Below are 20,333 nucleotides of genomic sequence, written 5' to 3'. Positions count from 1 at the left end.
TTTGATTATGTCTTGCTATGAAACCTAGGTCACTGGGAGTTGAAAGTAGGGCTGAAAAATCTCAAATGCAAGTTAACTGTTGTAATGGTACAGTGTTAGCTTTTTGTACTCATCAACAGGACTGGCCTGTGGCTGTAATACATATGTGCTGCTATATGCTGGTACTGGTTCAGTACTCTGTACTATATTGAAAAAGAACAGAACTTTCACTCTTGAAATTTTTGCTGCCAGATGCAGTTTATGGCCCAAAAATTGCTGTGTCTGGCAAACAAACGGTGGCCACTATTGCCTTTGCCCATTCAATGTTGACAGTACTTTTCTACAAGTTGCTGGAAGTGGGAGATGGAAGCAGCGCAGCATCCTCTACAGGGCATCTAGGACCCGAGTGAACAGGGCAAGCAACTGTGTATCTCCTTAACCAATCAGATTGAAGAATTCTGAAATTAACAATGCAAAGATTGAGAAGGAAGTGTAAATTAGAGTGGTGAATTCAGTGTCAAATCAGGTACAGCAACAGTAATAGGGAAAGAAAATTGGATTGAGAGAGATAAAAAGAGATAGAAAGAGAAAGTTTAAAAAACAATGAATTAAATTTAAATAAATCTCCAACAACAATTAAAGCTGGAAGGAATGAGACTTATAATAATTAATTTTCAGCCAGAGAGGTTGATTGGTAGTAATTAACACATATCATGTTGTTAAAAGGTTACTTAGAATTGAAATAGTATTATTTAACCTTTTGTGGTGAGTTTAGTTCGTCTCTACCGTGCAAATACAGGAATTTAACTCCGGTCAATGCATTTGAACGGGGAGGAAGACAGTGAAATGACATTTACACAAAGCTAACGGCGGAGTAGCGCATTTCCAACATCAACTTTTAGATTTCCACATTTAATTGCGCAACTGCCCTCGCCTGAAGTTGCTGTGGTATTTGCACTTAAATAACAGCAGTTTTTATGCCAAGTTATTCAGCAGAAACTGAGTTAATGTGTAGGCTTAAGTACCCCACTCCTAAAATTTGTGATAATTTTTCTCTGATGACTAGCCGCCCTGCCTCTTTTTGCCTCTCTCTGGCTTCTGGTCTTCCACTCCTCAATTGTGTTTGTGTGTGGCATTAGAGATGCCCGGTTGTCGTGAAAGACGTTCTATAAATGTAAGTCAAGTATGGATTAATTAAGGAAAGCCAGCATGGAGTTGTTAAAGGCAAATTGTGTTTAACTAACTTGATTGACTTTTTTGATGAGATAACAAAGGGTGGATGAGGGCAATGCGGTTGATGTGGTGTACCTGGCCTTCCAAAAGGCATTTGATACAGTGCCACATAACAGGCTTGCCAGCAAAGTTGAAGCCCATATAATAAAAGGGACAGTGGCAGCATAGATACGAAATTGGCTACATGACAGGAAACAGAGAGTGGTAGTGAATAGTTGTTTTTCAGACTGGAGGAAGGTGTACAGTCGTGTGCCCCAGGGGTCGGTACTAGGACCATTGCTTTTCTTGATATATATTAATGACTTAGACTTGGGTGTACAGGGCATAATTTCAATATTTGCAGATGACACAAAACTTGGAAGTATAGTGAACTGTGAGGAGGATAGTGATGGACTTCAAGAAGACAGACAGGCTGGTGGAATGGGCAGACTCGCGGCAGATGAAATTTAACGTAGAAAAGTGTGAAATGATACATTTTAGCAGGAAGAACGAGGAGAGGCAATATAAACTAAAGGATACAGTTCCAAAAGGCTGCAGGAACAGAGCGACCTGGGGGTATATGTGCACAAAATTGTTGAAGGTGGCAGAGCAGGTTGAGAAAGCAGTTAAAAAAGTATATGGGATCCTAGGCTTCATAAACAGAGGCATAGAGTACAACAGCAAGTAGGTTATGATAAACCTTTATAAAATACTGGTTCGGCCTCAACTGGAGTATTGTGTCCCATTCTGGGCACCACACTTTAGGAAGGATGTGAAGACCTTAGAGAGGGTGCAGAAAAGATTTCCAAGAATGGTTCCAGGGATGTGGGATTTCAGTTACCTGGATAGACTGGGGTTGTTCTCCTTGGAGCAGAGAAGATTGAGAGGAGATTTCATAGAGGTGTTCAAAATTATGAGGGGTCTAGACAGAGTAGATAGAGAGAAACTGTTCCCATTGGCGGGAGAGTCAAGAACTAGAAAAGACAGATTTCAGGTGATTGGCAGAAGAACCAATGACGACATGAGGAAGAACTTTTTTATGTAGCGAGTGGTTAGAATCTGGTATTCACTGCCTGAAAGGTGGAGGCAGATTTAATTGTGGCTTTTAAAAGGGAATTGGATAAGTACCTGAAAGAAAAAAAATTACAGGGCTACGGGGAAAGGGTGGCAGAGTGACGAGCTGAAGTACTCTTGCAGAGCCAGCACAGGCTCGACGGGTTGAATGGCATCCTTCTGTGCTGTAACTATTCTATGATTCTTTTCTATGAAGTCTGTGTGTCTTTCCTTCTTCAAAATTCTCATTCTCTACCACCCACACAAGCCCCACCCTGAGCTATCCTCACTCCTTTCCTTGCTCAGCTTTGCACAGAGTGACTCCTCACCCTCTATGATATCAACCACCATCTCAACTCGCCTTATTACAAGTAATATCCGCGCCACACAACTATCAGGCAATGACCATCTCCAGCGGGAGAGAGTCTAACCACCTACCCTTGACATTCAATGGCATTACCATCATTGAAACCGCCAACATCAACATACTGGGGGTTACCATTGACCAGAAATTTAATTGGATCAGCCATATAAATATTGTGGTGAGAACAGCAGGTCAGAGGCTGGATATTCTGCGATGAGTGACTCACCTCCTGACTCCACCATCTGCAAGGCACAAGTCAGGAGTGTGATGGAACATTCTCCACTTGTCTGGATGTGTGCAGCTAACTCAGGAAATTGAACAGGACAAAGCAGCCTGCTTGATTGGCACCCCATCCACCACCTTAAACATTCACACCCTCCACTACCGGCACATCATGGCTGCATTGTGTACCATTTACAAGATGGACTGCAGCAACTCGCCACGGCTTCTTCAACAGCACCTCCCAAAGCTGCGATGTCTAATACCTAGAAGGACACGGGCAGCAGGCATACGAACAACACCAGATCCAAGTTCCCCTCCAAATCACACACCATCCTGACTTGGAAAGATATAGCGCTGTTCCTTCATCGTCGCTGGATCAAAATCCTGAAACTCTCACCCGAGCAGCACTATGGGAGTAACTTCACCACAAGCGGCAGCGTCGGAGAGGAGAGGCCTACAAAAGGCCAGCGTGGTGAGTCGAAGAGGCCCAGCAGGGAGTCGGGAGGTGGAGCGGCAGCGTCGGAGAGGAGAGGCCTACAAGAGGCCAGCCAGTGCAGCTGCAGTAGGGAGGCAAAAAAGAAGTAGAAAGAAATCATACATACATAAGAACATAAGAACATAAGAATTAGGAACAGGAGTAGGCTATCTAGCCCCTCGAGCCTGCTCCGCCATTCAAAAAGATCATGGCTGATCTGGCCGTGGACTCAGCTCCATTTACCCGCCCGCTCCCCATAACCTTTAATTCCCTTAGTGGTTAAAAATCTATCTATCTGTGATTTGAATACATTCAATGAGCTAGACTTAACTGCTTCCTTGGGCAGAGAATTCCACAGATTCACAACCCTCTGGGAGAAGAAATTCCTTCTCAACTCGGTTTTAAATTGGCTCCCCCGTATTTTGAGGCTGTGCCCCCTAGTTCTAGTCTCCCCGACCAGTGGAAACAACCTCTCTACCTCTATCTTGTCTATCCCTTTCATTATTTTGAATGTTTCGATAAGATCACCCCTCATCCTTCTGAACTCCAACGAGTAAAGACCCAGTCTACTCAATCTATCATCATAAGGTAACCCCCTCATCTCCGGAATCAGCCTAGTGAATCGTCTCTGTACCCCCTCCAAGGCTAGTATATCCTTCCTTAAGTAAGGTGACCAAAACTGCACACAGTACTCCAGGTGCGGCCTCACCAATACACTGTACAGTTGCAGCAGGACCTCCCTGCTTTTGTACTCCATTCCTATCGCAATGAAGGCCAACATTCCATTTGCCTTCCTGATTACCTGCTGCACCTGCAAACTAACTTTTTGGGATTCATGCACAAGGACCCCCAGGTCCCTCTGCAGCGCAGAATGTTGTAATTTCTCCCCATTCAAATAATATTCCCTTTTACTGTGTTTTTTTCCAAGGTGGATGACCTCACATTTTCCGACATTGTATTCCATCTGCCAAACCTTAGCCCATTCGCTTAACCTATCTAAATCTCTTTGCAGCTCTCTGTGTCCTCTACACAACCCGCTTTCCCATTAATCTTTGTGTCATCTGCAAATTTTGCTACACTACACTCTGTCCCCTCTTCCAGGTCATCGATGTATATTGTAAACAGTTGTGGTCCCAGTACCGATCCCTGTGGCACACCACTAACCACCGATTTCCAACCCGAAAAGGACCCATTTATCCTGACTCTTTTTTCTGTTCGCCAGCCAATTCTCTATCCATGCTAATACATTTCCTCTGACTCCGCGTACCTTTATCTTCTGCAGTAACCTTTTGTGTGGCATCTTATCGAATGTCTTTTGGAAATCTAAATACACCACATCCATCGGTACACCTCTATCCACCATGCTCGTTATATCCTCAAAGAATTCCAGTAAATTAGTTAAACATGATTTCCCCTTCATGAATCCATGTTGCGTCTGCTTGATTGCACTATTCCTATCTATATGTCCCGCTATTTCTTCCTTAATGATAGCTTCAAGCATTTTCCCCACTACAGATGTTAAACTAACCAGCCTATAGTTACCTGCCTTTTGTCTGCCCCCTTTTTTAAACAGAGGCGTTACATTAGCTGCTTTCCAATCCGCTGGTACCTCCCCAGAGTCCAGAGAATTTTGGTAGATTATAACGAATGCATCTGCTATAACTTCCGCCATCTCTTTTAATACCCTGGGATGCATTTCATCAGGACCAGGTGACTTGTCTACCTTGAGTCCCATTAGCCTGTCCAGCACTACCTCCCTAGTGATAGTGATTGTCTCAAGGTCCTCCCTTCCCACAATCTCGTGACCAGCTATTTTTGGCATGGTTTTTGCGTCTTCCACTGTGAAGACTGAAGCAAAATAATTGTTTAAGGTCTCAAGCATTTCCACATTTCCCATTATTAAATCCCCCTTCTCATCTTCTAAGGGACCAACATTTACTTTAGTCACTCTTTTCCGTTTTATATATCGGTAAATGCTTTTACTATCTGTTTTTATGTTTTGCGTAAGTTTTCTTTTGTAATCTATCTTTCCTTTCTTTATTGCTTTCTTAGTCATTCTTTGCTGTCGTTTAAAATTTTCCCACTCTTCTAGTTTCCTACTAACCTTGGCCACCTTTTACGTATTGGTTTTTAATTTGATATTCTCCTTTATTTCCTTGGTTATCCACGGCTGGTTATCCCTTCTCTTACCGCCCTTCTTTTTCACTGGAATATAATTTTGTTGAGCATTATGAAAGAGCTCTTTAAAAGTCCTCCACTGTTCCTCAATTGTGCCACCGGTTAGTCTGTGTTCCCAGTCTGCTTTAGCCAACTCTGCCCTCATCCCACTGTAGTCCCCTTTGTTTAAGCATAGTACGCTCGTTTGAGACACTACTTCCTCACCCTCAATCTGTATTACAAATTCAACCATACTGTGATCACTCATTCCGAGAGGATCTTTTACTAGGAGATCGTTTATTATTCCTGATTCATTACACAGGACCAGATCTAAGATAGCTTGCTCCCTTGTAGGTTCTGTAATATACTGTTCTCAGAAACAATCCCGTATGCATTCTATGAATTCCTCCTCCAGGCTACCCCGTGCGATTTGATTTGACCAATCGATATGTAGGTTAAAATCCCCCATGATTACTGCCGTTCCTTTTTCACATGTCTCCATTAATCCCTTGATTATTGTCCGCCCCACTGTGAAGTTATTATTTGGAGGTCTATAAACTACGCCCACCAGTGACTTTTTCCCCTGACTATCTCTAATCTCCATCCACAATGATTCAACATTTTGTTCATTAGAGCCAATATCATCTTTCACAACTGCCCCTATATCATCCTTTATTAACAGAGCTACCCCACCTCCTTTTCCTTCTTGTTTATCCTTCCGAATTGTCAGATACCCCTGTATGTTTAATTCCCAGTCTTGGCCACTCTGCAACCACGTTTCTGTAATGGCCACCAAATCATACCCATTTGTAATGATTTGTGCCGTCAACTCATTTACTTTATTTTGAATGCTGCGTGCATTTAGGTAGAGTGTTTTAATACTAGTTTCTAAACCATGATTTTTAATTTTGACCCCTCCTGCAGCCTCTTTATATTCATACATATTGTCCCTTCCTATCACCTTGTGGTTTACCCTTACCCCAGTGCTACTCTGCTCTGTTGCCTCCTGCCTTTTGCATTCTTTCTTGGGGTCCTGTTCATCTGTGCTCACACCCACTCTAACTAGCTCAGAGCCCTCTCCTGGGTTCCGAATTCTCCTCACCTTGAGGCACCGAGCTTTCAGGCTTGCCTTTTTATTACACTTTGACCCTTTAGAATTTTGCTGTACAGTGGCCCTTTTTGTTTTTTGTCTTGGGTTTCGCTGCCCTCCACTTTTACTCATCTCCTTTCTGTCTTTTGCTTCTGTCTCTATTTTGTTTCCCTCTGTCTCCCTGCATTGGTTCCCATCCCCCTGACATATTAGTTTAACTCCTCCCCAACAGCACTAGCAAACACTCCCCCTAGGATATTGGTTCTGGTCCTGCCTCGGTGCAGACCGTCCGGTTTGTACTGGTCCCACCTCCCCCAGAATTGGTTCCAATGCCCCAAGAATTTGAGTCCCTCCCTGCTGCACCACTGCTCAAGCCACGTATTCATCTGCGCTATCCTGCGATTCCTACTCTGACTGGCACATGGCACTGGTAGCAATCCCAAGATTACTACTTTTGAGGTCCTACTTTTTAATTTAGCTCCTAGCTCCTTAAATTCGTCTCATAGGACCTCATCCCTTTTTTTACCTATATCGTTGGTACCAATGTGCACCATGACAACTGGCTGTTCACCCTCCCTTTTCAGAATGTCCAGCATCCGCTCCGAGAGGTGATGTCACAGCCAAGGGGGTAAATGATTGGCTAGTGATTAGTAAGTAGTTTTTTTTCTTTTCTATATCAGTAAGTAACCTTTAGCATTGTTGTTGCCAATTTAAGTTTATCTAAGGGTTAAGTCATGGCAGGACAGGTCGGACATGTGTTATGCTCCTCATGTACTATGTCGGAAGTCAGGGACGCTTCCGGTGTCCTTGACGACTACTTGTGTGGGAAGTGCATCCGCCTGCAGCTCCTGATGGACCGCATTGCGGCACCGGAGCTGCGGGTGGATGAACTCTGGAGCATCCACGATGCTGAGAATGACGTGAATAGCACGTTTAGTGAGTTGGTCTTACCGCAGGTAAAGGGTACACAGCCAGATAGGAAATGGATGACAAACAGGAAGAGCAGTGCAAGGAAGGTAGTGCAGGGGTCTCCTGTGGTCATCCCCCTGCAAAACAGGTACTGTTGAGGGGGATGACTCATCAGGGGAGGGTAGCAGCAACCAAGTTCATGGCACCATGGGTAGCTCTGCTGCACAGGAGGGCAGGAAAAAGAGTGGGAGAGCTATAGTGATAGGGGATTCAATTTTAGGGGGAATAGATAGACGTTTCTGCGGCCGCAACCAAAACTCCAGAATGGTAAGTTGCCTCCCTGGTGCAAGGGTCAAGGATGTCTCAGAGTGGGTGCAGGGCATTCTGAAAAGGGAGAGTGAACAGCCAGTTGTCGTGGTGCATATAGGTACCAACGAAATAGGTAAAAAGCGGGATGAGGCCCTACGAGACGAATTTAGGGAGCTATGAACTAAATTAAAAAGTAGGACTTCAAAAGTAGTAATCTCAGGATTGCTGCTAGTGCCACGTGCTTGTCAGAATAGGAATCGCAGAATAGCTCAGATGAATACGTGGCTTGAGGAATGGTGCAGAAGGAATGGATTCAAATTCCTGTGTCATTGAAACCAGTTCTGGGGGAGGTGGGACCAGTACAAACCGGACGGTCTGCACCTGGGCAGGACTGGAACCAATGTCCAAGGGGGAGTGTTTGCTAGTGCTGTTGGGGAGGAGTTAAACTAATATGTCAGGGGGATGGGAACCTATGCAGGGAGACAGAGGGAAGTAGAATGGGGGTAGAAGCAAATGATAGAAAGAAGAAAAGTAAAAGTGGAGGGCAGAGAAACCCAAGGCAAAAAGCAAAAAGGGCCACATTGCAGCAAAATTCTAAAGGGGCAAAGTGTGATAGAAAGACAAGCCTGAAGGCTTTGTGCCTCAATGCGAGGATTATTCAGAATAAGGTGGACGAATTAACTGCGCAGATAGCAGTTAACGGGTATGATGTAATTGGCATCACGGAGACATGGCTCCAGGGTGACCAAGGCTGGGAACTCAACATCCAGGGGTATTCAACATTTGGGAAGCATAGACAGAAAGGAAAAGGAGGCGGGGTGGCATTGCTGGTTAAAGAGGAAATTAATGCAATAGTAAGAAAGGACATTAGCTTGGATGATGTGGAATCGGTATGGGTGGAGCTAAGGAATACCAAGGGGCAGAAAACGCTAGTGGGAGTTGTGTACAGACCACCAAACAGTAGTAGTAAGGTTGGGGACAGCATCAAAGAAGAAATTAGGGATGCATGCAATAAAGGTACAACAGTTATCATGAGTGACTTTAATCTACATATTGATTGGGCTAACCAAACTGGTAACAATGCGGTGGGAGGATTTCCTGAAGTGTATTAGGGATGGTTTTCTAGACCAATATGTCGAGGAACCAACTAGGGAGCTGGCCATCCTAGACTGGGTGATGTGTAATGAGAAAGGACTAATTAGCAATCTTGTTGTGCGAGGCCCCTTGGGGAAGAGTGACCATAACATGGTAGAATTCTTTATTAAGATGGAGAGTGACATGGTTAATTCAGAAACTAGGGTCCTGAACTTAAGGAAAGGTAACTTCGATGGTTTGAGGCATGAATTGGATAGAATAGACTGGTAAATGATACTTAAATGGTTGACGGTGGATAGGTAATGGCAAACATTTAAAAATCACATGGATGAACTTCAGCAATTGTACATCCCTGTCTGGAGTAAAAATAAAATGGGGAAGGTGGCTCAACTGTGGCTAACAAGGGAAATTAAGGATAGTGTTAAATCCAAGGAAGAGGAATATAAATTGGCCAGAAAAAGCAACAAACCTGAGGACTGGGAGAAATTTAAAATTCAGCAGAGGAGGACAAAGGGTTCGATTAAGAGGGGGAAAATATTGTACGAGAAGAAGCTTGCCAGGAACATAAAAACTGACTGCAAAAACTTCTACAGATATGTGAAGAGAAAAAGATTAGTGAAGACAAATGTAGGTCCCTTGCAGTCGGATTCAGGTGAATTTATAATTGGGAACAAAGAAATGGCAGACCAGTTGAACAAATAAATACTTTGGTTCTGTCTTCACGAAGGAAGACACAAATAACCTTCCGGAAGTACTGGGAGACCGAGGGTCTAGTGAGAAGGAGGAACTGTAGGATATCCTTATTAGGCGGGAAATTGTGTTAGGGAAATTGATGGGATTGAAGGCCGATAAATCCCCGGGGCCTGAATGTCTGCATCCCAGAGTACTTAAGGAAGTGGCCCTAGAAATAGTGGATGCATTCGTGATCATTTTCCAACAGTCTATCGACTCTGGATCAGTTCCTATGGACTGTAGGGTAGCTAATGTAACACCACTTTTTAAAAAGGGAGGGAGAGAGAAAGCGGGTAATTATAGATCGGTTAGCCTGACATCAGTAGTGGGGAAAATGTTGGAATCAATTATTAAAGATGAAATAGCAGCACATTTGGAAAGCAGTGACAGGATCAGTCCAAGTCAGCATGGATTTATGAAGGGGAAATCATGCTTGACAAATCTTCTGGAAGTTTTTGAGGATGTAACTGGTAGAGTGGACAAGGGAAATCCAGTGTATGTGGTATATTTGGACTTTCAAAAGGCTTTTGACAAGGTCCCACACAAGAGATTGGTGTGCAAAATTAAAGCACATGGTATTGGGGGTAATATACTGACATGGATAGAGAACTGGTTGGCAGACAGGAAGCAGAGAGTCGGGATAAACGGGTCCTTTTCAGAATGGCAGGCAGTGACTAGTGGGGTGCCGCATGTCTCAGTGCTGGGACCCCAGCTCTTTACAGCTGTTTACAATATATGATATGGATGAAGGAATTGAGTGTAATATCTCCAAGTTTGCAGATGACACTAAGCTGGGTGGCGGTGTGAGCTGTGAGGGGGACGCTAGGATGCTGCAGGGTGACTTGGACAGGTTAGGTGAGTGGGCAAATGTATGGCAGATGCAGTATAATGTGAATAAATGTGAGGTTTTGGCGGCAAAAACACGAAGGCAGAATATTATCTGAATGGCGGCAGATTAGGAAAAGGGGAGGTGCAACGAGACATGGATGTCATGGTTCATCAGTCATTGAAAGTTGGCATACAGTACAGCAGGCGGTGAAGAAGGCAAATGGTATGTTGGCCTTCATAGCGAGGGGATTTGATTATAGGAGCAGGAAGGTCTTACTGCAGTTGTACAGGGCCTTGGTGAGGCCTCACCTGGAATTTTGTGTTCCGTTTTAGTCTTCTAATCTGAGGAAGGACGTTCTTGCTATTGAGGGAGTGCAGCGAAGGTTCACCAAACTGATTCCCGGGATGGCAGGACTGACATATGAGGAGAGACTGGATCAACTGGGCCTTTATACATTGAAGTTTAGAAGGATGAGAGGGGATCTCATAGAAACATATAAGATTCTGACGGGACGGGACAGGTTAGATGCGGATAGAATGTTCCCAATGTTGGGGAAGTCCAGAACCAGGGGACATAGTCTTAGGATAAGGGGTAAGCCATTGAGGTCTGAAATGAGGAGAAACCTCTTCAGTCAGAGAGTTGTTAACCTGTGGAATTCCCTGCTGCAGAGAGTTGTTGATACCAGTTCATTGGATATATTTAAGAGGGGGTTAGATATGGCCCTTACGGCTAAGGGGATCAAGGGGTATAGAGAGAAAGCAGGAAAGGGGTACTGAGGTGAATGATCAGCCATTTTATTGAATGGTGGTGCAGGCTCAAAGGGCCAAATGGCCTACTCTTGCACCTATTTTCTATGTTTCTATGTAAGGACTGCAGCCGTTCAAGAAGGCAGTTCATTACCACCTTCTCAAGGGCAATTAGGGATGCTAGCCTTGCTAGCGATTCCCACATCCCTTAAATGAATTTTTAAAAACTCATTACGCACCATCATGGTTGTCTTCAGTGGTCTTGGCCCTAATCTTTGGAATTCTTTCTCTAAACTTCTCATCCTCTCCACCTCTCTCTCTATTAAGATGCTCCTTAAAACCTACTTCTTGAACCAAGCTCTTAGTCACCCCTTGTAATATCTTCTCCTTTGGTTCTGTGCCAATTGTTTTGATTCAATGTCTGTGAAGTACCTTTGGATGTTTCCCTACTCTAAAGGGGCTATATAAATGCACGTTTATGTTTTATATTGACTATTGTACCTGTTGCCATTGCTCGGCACAACCGCGGTTGTGGAATAACAGTTCAGAAGTCTAACAAACGCCCAAGTTATTTTTTCTACCCAGTATGATCCTTCAGTGGGTGCTGATTATTAGGTAACTCTTGATTAATTCAATGTACTGAATATTCAACTGATCTGATAGGATTTCTCAATTCTTTCCATGTGATTCTGAAGTGTAGCAGCTAGGATTAGGCCAGCCGTAATAATGTGTTTCCAATGTTAGATATCTTTTTTATAATCTGGTCATAAAGACACTGTTGACAGTAGTATTAAAGGGAATTAAAGAGATCTGCAGTGGAATCAGGAAAGTGTTGATGTAAATGCGAATTGTGCTGCTTTTGTAGCTACTGGATCCAAGTTTCCAAATCGAGTTGAGCACAAGGACATAAGTCTTGGAAGTCATCAAAATAAAGTGATTACCAGGAAAAAAATCTAAAATGGGATCCAGACAATTGGTGTGTAGCAGTGATATTTGGGTTGAATCCAGTTATCAGTAGGGTGCTGACACTGTTGAAACTAGAAAAAGTAAACCAGAGAAAAAGAGCTAAAGCCATGAACTCATTGAATGGCGGTGCAGGCTCGAAGGGCCGAATGGCCTACTCCTGCACCTATTTTCTATGTTTCTATGTTTCTAAGTATTAAGACAATTCAGTAAGGACTTTACAAGAACAGAATTTGACATGAAGAGTGATGAATTGGATGTGTTCACACCGATGTTATTTAATCAAAAACAAAGTACTTTCAAAAAGATGAAAGTTTAAATTTAAATGAGCTACAGTTTGAAGTACTTCACGATATGCTATCTTGACATAGAATTGATGGGAATATTGGGAGAGCTGTTTTATTAATTTGCCAGAATTGTAACAGTGAATGCAGAGGACTCTAAGTGGGTGCAGTTTTCACAAATTTGATATTGTGCAAAGTTACGAGAAAATACTTTGCTGTCCCATCGTGACCAGTCCTTGACATTCCATGCATGCTTAAACTCCATCAATTTACAGCCTTCTGGAAGAAGAGTTGGTTGAGGGTGGTGAGTTATAGTTAGGTGTACAAAGTGTGTAGGATTGTGAAAGAGCAATTTTTGTTCCAAAGATGGTTTCTTTTGAGTTAGAGAATGGTATATTTTATTAGGCTGGGAAAGAGGAACCTGTAACTATCTAGGTTAATGGTGAATGTCATCTAAACTAGGATTACCTTCATTTTAAAGGTATATAACTAGCAGCTTGCATCATTTGACCACATGATACTAGGAATTTTTATCTCAACATTTGGAGCCAACCCAAAAACTTACACAGTGCAATGCACATCATGATTTAAAGCTATGTCCTGGCATGAGTTTACCTTCTTAGTAGATGATGCACATACATTGGCTGCGCACACTGTGTTCCAGCTTTGTCAGAAACTCAAAACACTACTTCATCCATGTAAGTAAATTACAATGCATGCAGTGAGGCTCTAACTTTTGATGAAAATTGAAATGCTTTATTACATGATAACAATATAATTTCACTGGTTCAAAAGAGATGGCATCAGTCCATAGAAGTTGACAGCACTGGGGGAGGCCATTTGGCCTTTAGTGTTTGTGCTTTTTCTTTGTTGGAGCAATCCAGAACTAATATCATTGTCCTGATCTCTCCCTATAGCATTATATCTTCCTCCCCTTCAAATATTTTCCAGTCTTTTCTTAAAAAATACAATTGTACTACCTCAACCACTTCCGGTGGCAAAGAATTTTTCAACAACCTTCCGTGGAAAGAAATTGATCCTAACCTCTCTCCTCACTGTTTTTGTCCATTTTCAATTAATGGCCCCTAATTTTAAAGATCTCCACTTAGCTTTCTCTGCTCCAGCAGAAGTTGTCATTATTTCAAATCTCTCCTCATAGTTTCCTATCCGTGGCATCACCTTGATGAAATCATTTAGTACACTTTCTATGGGTGAAATTTTAACCCAAAAAACTGGTGGGTTGGGGTCGGATAGTGAGGGAATGCTGCACTGTCGGAGGTGGCGCCTTTCAGATGAGACGTTAAATCAGGACCCTGTCTCCTCTCTCAGCTTGGAGCGAGGGTGTTGCCACGATGCCTTGTACTTGTCCCTCTGGCGGAACAAGATGTTGGTGTTGACAAGGTCGTGTTCGAGGCATTTTGTCAGGAGCAGGGTACCGCTGGAGTTGGTTTTTCCTACCCCCTCTCTGCCAATCACACCTCCCCAGAGGTCTGTGTCCTTACCGACTCTGGTGTTGAAGTTGCCGAGGAGGATCAGTTTGTCGTCCGCAGGGACTCGGAACAGGGATTGTTCGAGGCTGGAGTAGAATTCCTCTTTGGCCTCATCTGTTGCGTCGAGTTTTGGGCATAAAAGATCTCATGGCACTACTTCAAAGAAGATCATCATCATAGGCAGTCCTTCAAAATCGAGGAAGACTTGCTTCCACTGAAAGTGAGTTCTCAGGTGACTGTACAGTCCAATATGGGAATTACAGTCTCTGTCACAGGTGGGACAGACAGTGGTTGAAGGAAAGGGTGGGTGGGGAGTCTAGTTTGCCACACACTCCTTCCGCTGTCTGCGTTTGGTTTCTGCATGCTCTCGGCGAGATGCTCAGCGTCCTCCTGGATGCTCTTCCTCCACTTAGGGCCCAGGGATTCCCAGGTGTGGGTGGGGATGTTGCACTTTATCAAGGAGGTTTTGAGGGTGTCCTTGAAACATTTCCTCTGCCCACCTAGGGCTCGCTTGCCGTGTAGGAGTTCCGAGTAGAGCGCTTGCTTTGGGAGTCACGTGTCGGGCATGTTGATGACGAATGGATTAGGCGATGGTCCGTCCAGCAGTTGTCGGCCCCTCTCATGGCGCGGGTGATATGCATGTCCTTGCGGTCCTTCGCTTGGACGATGACGCGTCGAGCAGGTGCCAGTGCTTGGAGCGAGAGTGTTGCCACGATGCCTTGTACATGTCCCTCTGGTGGAACAAGATGTTGGTGATGACAAGGTCGTGTTCTAGGCATTTTGTCAGGAGCAGGGTACCGCTGGAGTTGGTTTTCCCTACCCCCTCTCTGCCAATCACACCTCCCCAGAGGTATGTGTCCTTACTGACTCTGGTGTTGAAGTCGCCGAGGAGGATCAGTTTGTCGTCCGCAGGGACTCGGGACAGGGATTGTTCGAGGCTGGAGTAGAATTCCTCTTTGGCCTCATCTGTTGTGTCGAGTGTTGGGGCATATGCGCTGATAACTATGGCGCTCTGGTTCCAGAATAGGGTGAGCCGGATAGTCATGAGACATTCGTTTATCCCGCAGGGGGAGTCCTGAGGCGGCCGGCCAGCTCGTTGTTGATGGCGAAGCCAACTCCATGGAGGTGGCGTTCTTTTGGTTTGCCTTTCCAGAAGAAGGTGTAACCACCACCTTGTTCTTTGAACTGGCCTTCCCCTGCCTGCCGGGTGTCGCTTAGGGCGGCGATGTCGACATCGAAGCGTCTGAGTTCCTGGGCAATGATGGCGGTGCGGCATTCCAGTCTGTCGCTGTTGGAGTTGTCCATGAGGGTCCTGATGTTCCAGGTTCCAAACTTCATTTTGAAGGGTGGAAGATGTCTGTGCGTGAGTTCTTTTAACGTGGGGTGGCCGTTGCACACTGGCTATCACACAGGCTTAGCTGAGCAAGGTCTTGGTCCATGGCAAGGGGTCCGAGATGACTGGAGACCAGGCTGTACTGTATGGGCCTAGTTGCCTATGGTGGGATGTGAGCCGTAAGCTCAACGCTGAGCAGCGCCTTCAGGAGAGGTGGTGAGGGATCCGAGGTGTGACAAGTGGGGGTGAGAGATTTTGAGGTAATGCTTCCCTCTCTCAGGTATTAGCTCCTGATTGCCTGCCCAATGCCTGCCCTTTGAAGAAGAGCACAGGCCTCGTGAAACCCAACAACTAATGGAAGGCGAGGACTGCTCGATCCAGGAAGTAAATGTCGGTACACTTAACTTCCTAGATGCAGTGTCCCTGCCTCACCCCCCCCCACAAGCCCGTGATCATTGACCACCACGAGGCCTCCGAATTCTCTCCTCCCCCACCCCCCCCCAAATGACCTCCAGGCTGGTGGTGATTGTCTCCTCCCCACCTTCCGGCACCCAATCATTCCCACGATCACCTCCAGGCCAGTGATAATCTCTCTCTCTCCCCCACAACTACCACCACCTCCTCCAGGCTGGCCCCATTCTCTTTCCCTTCCCTCTCTCTTCCCCCCCCCGCCGAGTACCTCCAGCCCAGCGATGATCTCGTCCTCCCTCCTCCAACCCTCGATGCTCGTGTCCGGCCTACACTCGATGCCCCCCTCCCTCCTCTCTGCGGCCTAGTGCCACATACCTACCCGCCCGCAGCAAGCCAACCTCTCCATCTGGCCGGCAGCTGGTGGGAATCAGAGGTTTCATATGCAAATCAGGCCCTGCCTTTAAAGTTGGCAGGGCTTATGGGAAACCTGTTCTCCCGGTTTTCCGAACTGCTTCCACGCCTCCCCCCCGGTATCCCCATGCTCCCAATCCGACTCCCAATTAAAATTCCGGCTTATGACTTTAATAAACCTTTCTATAATGGAACATTTGAAATTGTAGACCATGCCAACAAATATCTTGTATGAATTTCTGATTAGTTGTTTATTCATACTCTTTTCCCCTATTTATAAAAATCCAAAATGCTGTTGATCTTTTTAATGGATTTATCTACTTGTGCTTTCAGGGAATTATGTATTTGTTTCTTTTCAATCTGTTTCAGTTGCATTGGTAGATTGGTATAACTAAAGCATTAAAATCCCAAGCAGCTTTAGAAGGAGGTATAATCATATTTTGTATCAGATCTTAATAGCTTTAAAAAAAACTCAGTACAAACCCACTGTACAGCAAATTTAGATTATTTTGTTGCTCAGACAAATTTTGTTTTAAAAAAAAATTATATTTAAATGAAGGTTTAGTTATATTTGAAGTGAAAATATATTTGGGGATATTACATTAAAATATCCTGTTGGAGCAATCCTTATTTATATTAATTTGTTTTTTATTACACACCAGTAACCAATACGAAAACATAATTGATTTAAGAAATAAAGTTTTGAGCATTGCTGAGTTAATCAAAATTGAAGTTATCCTTTCAGTGCATGCATTGGTAAACAGAAGTTTGCGTTATTACTGCAGCACAGAGGTCTAATGGGGAACGTTAAGAGTTCCACACTGTTCCACATTTATCATGAACAATCTTTTGTGCTCTCAACAGTCACCAAGTTTGTGACAGCACCGTATCTTTATGGCCCTGTAATATGGCAAACTTCTGTTTTGTGCCCTGAGGAAATTACAGAGATTCAGCTCAATGGCATGCTTGTCTTGTGACATGTGATTCTGTCCTGAAAATAAAAGATAGTGTGGTGAGGCCCAACCTTTCATACATTTGATTATCGTCCACTAATTGACTGCATTTGACTTAAGATGGGCTGAAATGACCTCCTCCCGTACTGTAAATTTCTATGCGCACTAGGTCCGTGCAGCAGTGTAGTGGCTGGGGTGCAACGGCCACTACACGTTTAAAAAAAATCCACGCACAGGCATCTTCCACCCTTGACAATGTAGTTTGGGTTCTTCATTCGAAATATCTGTGAACTCATCCTTTTTTTGGCGTGGAAGCAAGTCATCCTCGTTTCGAGGGACTGCCTATGATGATGATGATGGCATTGGTAAGCGAAGTTTTAAGAGACAACATATTCCAAGAAAATAGTGCCCTTCAATGAATTAGTAATATCCAGTTCAGTACAAGATTACAGATGAATTGTGGTAGCTTCAAATTATTTAATATATTTTGCAAATTAAAAGCAATAAACCATTGAAATGTTTGTCGCTAATTGTTTCTAAAGCTACATTGAACTTATCCAAAAAGTATATTTTTTTTAGGATGGAAAGAAAAAATTTGATAAAGAAAGTGAGAAGTACTACTCTATATTAGAAAAGCATTTGAATCTGTCATCAAGGAAAAAGGAAGCTCATTTACAAGAGGTAAGAAATTCCTTGCCTATAAGGGGGTCTTTTATTGCAGTTTGAAATACAATTATGTATTAAATATTCTAAATTCTCTTAATCTGGTTAATTGTTAGGTTGGCTACTGATTATTCCAGATATACAATGAACAATTTCTTTCACAGGTCCTATTTATGAGTAGCTGAGGTACCTTTCAAGATTTAGCAAAAATTTTAGTCAAGCAAATTCTCATCTATCTTGCAGAAAATAGTCTTTATTTATATCATTTAAGAAGAGACACCAGTTGGATTCTCTACAGATTCTGCCTTTTCCAGGTGATGAAGTCAAAGAGTAAAAGACTGAGCAACGTGCTAGAGTTCTCCATTGTACATCCCTATCTGGCGTAAAAATAAAATGGGGAAGGTGGCTCAACCATGGCTAACGTGGGAAATTAGGGATAGTATTAAATCCAAGGAAGAGGCATATAAATTGGCCAGAAAAAGCAGCAAACCTGAGGACTGGGAGAAATTTAGAATTCAGCAGAGGAGGACTAAGGGTTTAATTAGGAGGGGGGAAATTGGTTATGAGAGTAAGCTTGCAGGGAACAGAAAAACTGACTGCAAAAACTTCTACAGATATGTGAAGAGAAAAAGATTAGTGAAGACAAATGTAGGTCCTTTGCAGTCAGAATCAGGTGAATTCCTAATGGGGAACAAGGAAATGGCTGACCAATTGAACAAATACATTGGTTCTGTCTTCACTACGGAAGACACGAATAACCTCCCGAAAATATGAGGGGATCGAAGGTCTAGCGAGAAGGAGGAACTGAGGGAAATCCTTATTAGTCAGGAAATGGTGTTAGGGAAATTGATGGGATTGAAGGCTGACAAATCCCCAGGGCCTGATAGTCTGCATCCCAGAGTACTTAAGGAAGTAGCCCTAGAAATAGTAGCTGCATTAGTGGTCATTTACCAACATTCCATGGAGTCTGGATCAGTTCCTATGCATTGGAAGGTAGCTAATGTAACCCCACTTTTTAAAAAAAGGAGGGAGAGAGAAAACAGGGAATTATAGACCGGTTAGCCTGACATCGATAGTGGGGAAAATGCTGGAATCAATTATTAAAGATGTAATAGCAGCGCATTTGGAAAGCAGTGACAGGATCGGTCCAAGTCAGCATGGATTTATGAAAGGGATTAGTGTGCAAAATTAAGGCACATGGGATTGGAGGTAATGTATTGATGTGGATCGAGAACTGGTTGGCAGATAGGAAGCAAAGAATGGGAATAAACGGGTCCTTTTTAGAATGGCAGACAGTGACTAGTGGGGTACCGCAAGGTTCAGTGCTGGGCTCCCAGCTATTTACAATATACGTTAATGATTTAGACGAAGGAATTGAATGTAATATCTCCAAGTTTGCAGATGACACAAAGCTAGGTGGCAGTGTGAGCTATGAGGAGGATGCTAAGAGCAGGGTGACTTGGACTGGTTAGGTGAGTGGGCAAATGCATGGCAGATGCAGTATAGTGTGGATAATGTGAGGTTATCCACTTTGGTGGCAAAAACAGGAAGGCAGATTATTATCTGAATGGTGACAGATTAGGAAAAGGGGAGGTGCAACGAGACCTGGATATCATGGTACATCAGTCATTGAAAGTAGGCATGCATGTACAGCAGGCAGTAAAGAAAGCAAATGGCATGTTGGTCTTCATAGCGAGAGGATTTGAGTATAGGAGCAGGGAGGTCTTGTTGCAGTTGTACAGGGCCTTGGTGAGACCACACCTTAAGTATTGTGTGCAGTTTTGGTCCCCTAATCTGAGCAAGGACATTCTTGCTATTGAGGGAGTGCAGCGAAGGTTCACCAGACTAATTCCCAGGATTGCAGGACTGACATATGAAGAAAGACTGGATCGACTAGGCTTATATTCACTGAAATTTAGAAGAATCTAAGGGGATCTCATAGAAGCATATAAAATTCTGATGGGATTGGACAGGTTAGATGCAGAAAGAATGTTCCCGATGTTGAGGAAGTCCAGAACCAGGGGTCACAATCTAAGGATAAGGGGTAAGCCATCTAGGACCGAGATGAGGAGAAACCTTTTCACCCAGAGAATTGTGAACCTATGGAATTCTCTACCACAGAAAGTTGTTGAGTCCAGTTCATTGGATATATTCAAAAGGGAGTTAGATGTGGCCCTTACGGCTAAAGGGATCAGGGGGTATGGAGAGAAGGCAGGAATGGGGTACTGAAGTTGCATGATCAGCCATGATCATATTGAATGGAGGTGCAGGCTCAAAGGGCCGAATGGCCTACTCCTGCACCTATTTTTCTATGTATCATTTAGAGGTAGTCAGCCCATGCTGAGAGATGGGAAGGGAGCCCTTACATTTCTTCATTGCAGGATTGAAAAGACCTAGGATAGGTTAAATCGTTTTGGACCAGGATCGTAGGAGGAAGAATAGAGCAGCTCAAAGATATTTGTGATGTCAGTAATGTTGAAGAAGTCTTCTTCAGAGTGTATGATTGTTGTCTTGCCAGTTTTCTCCACTCATCTCTTGAAGGCATTGACTCCTTGTGAGGATAATATTTCATGACCCAAGATTACCCTTTAGTACATCACCCGCTGATTGTTGACATAGAGGGCACAATAGCTCAGTGAGATATTGGGGGAAA

The 20,333-nt window shown here is 43.8% G+C and overlaps 1 protein-coding gene across 2 annotated transcripts in view; it reads left to right on the top strand.

The window, feature by feature from the left end:
• Positions 1 to 20,333, top strand: part of LOC139275038 (rho GTPase-activating protein 42-like) — a 608,898-nt gene that overhangs the window by 392,415 nt on the left and 196,150 nt on the right. For both annotated transcript variants that reach the window (XM_070891940.1, XM_070891941.1), the window contains exon 5: positions 17,597 to 17,698. In XM_070891940.1, the coding sequence (XP_070748041.1) occupies positions 17,597 to 17,698 (102 nt within the window). The remainder of the gene's footprint in view (positions 1 to 17,596; positions 17,699 to 20,333) is intronic.

The sequence above is a fragment of the Pristiophorus japonicus genome, chromosome 10 (genome assembly GCF_044704955.1).
Source record: "Pristiophorus japonicus isolate sPriJap1 chromosome 10, sPriJap1.hap1, whole genome shotgun sequence".
NCBI lineage: Eukaryota > Metazoa > Chordata > Chondrichthyes > Pristiophoridae > Pristiophorus > Pristiophorus japonicus.
Note: the sequence above shows the minus strand (reverse complement) of the source record. Positions and strands in the feature narration are given on the sequence as shown.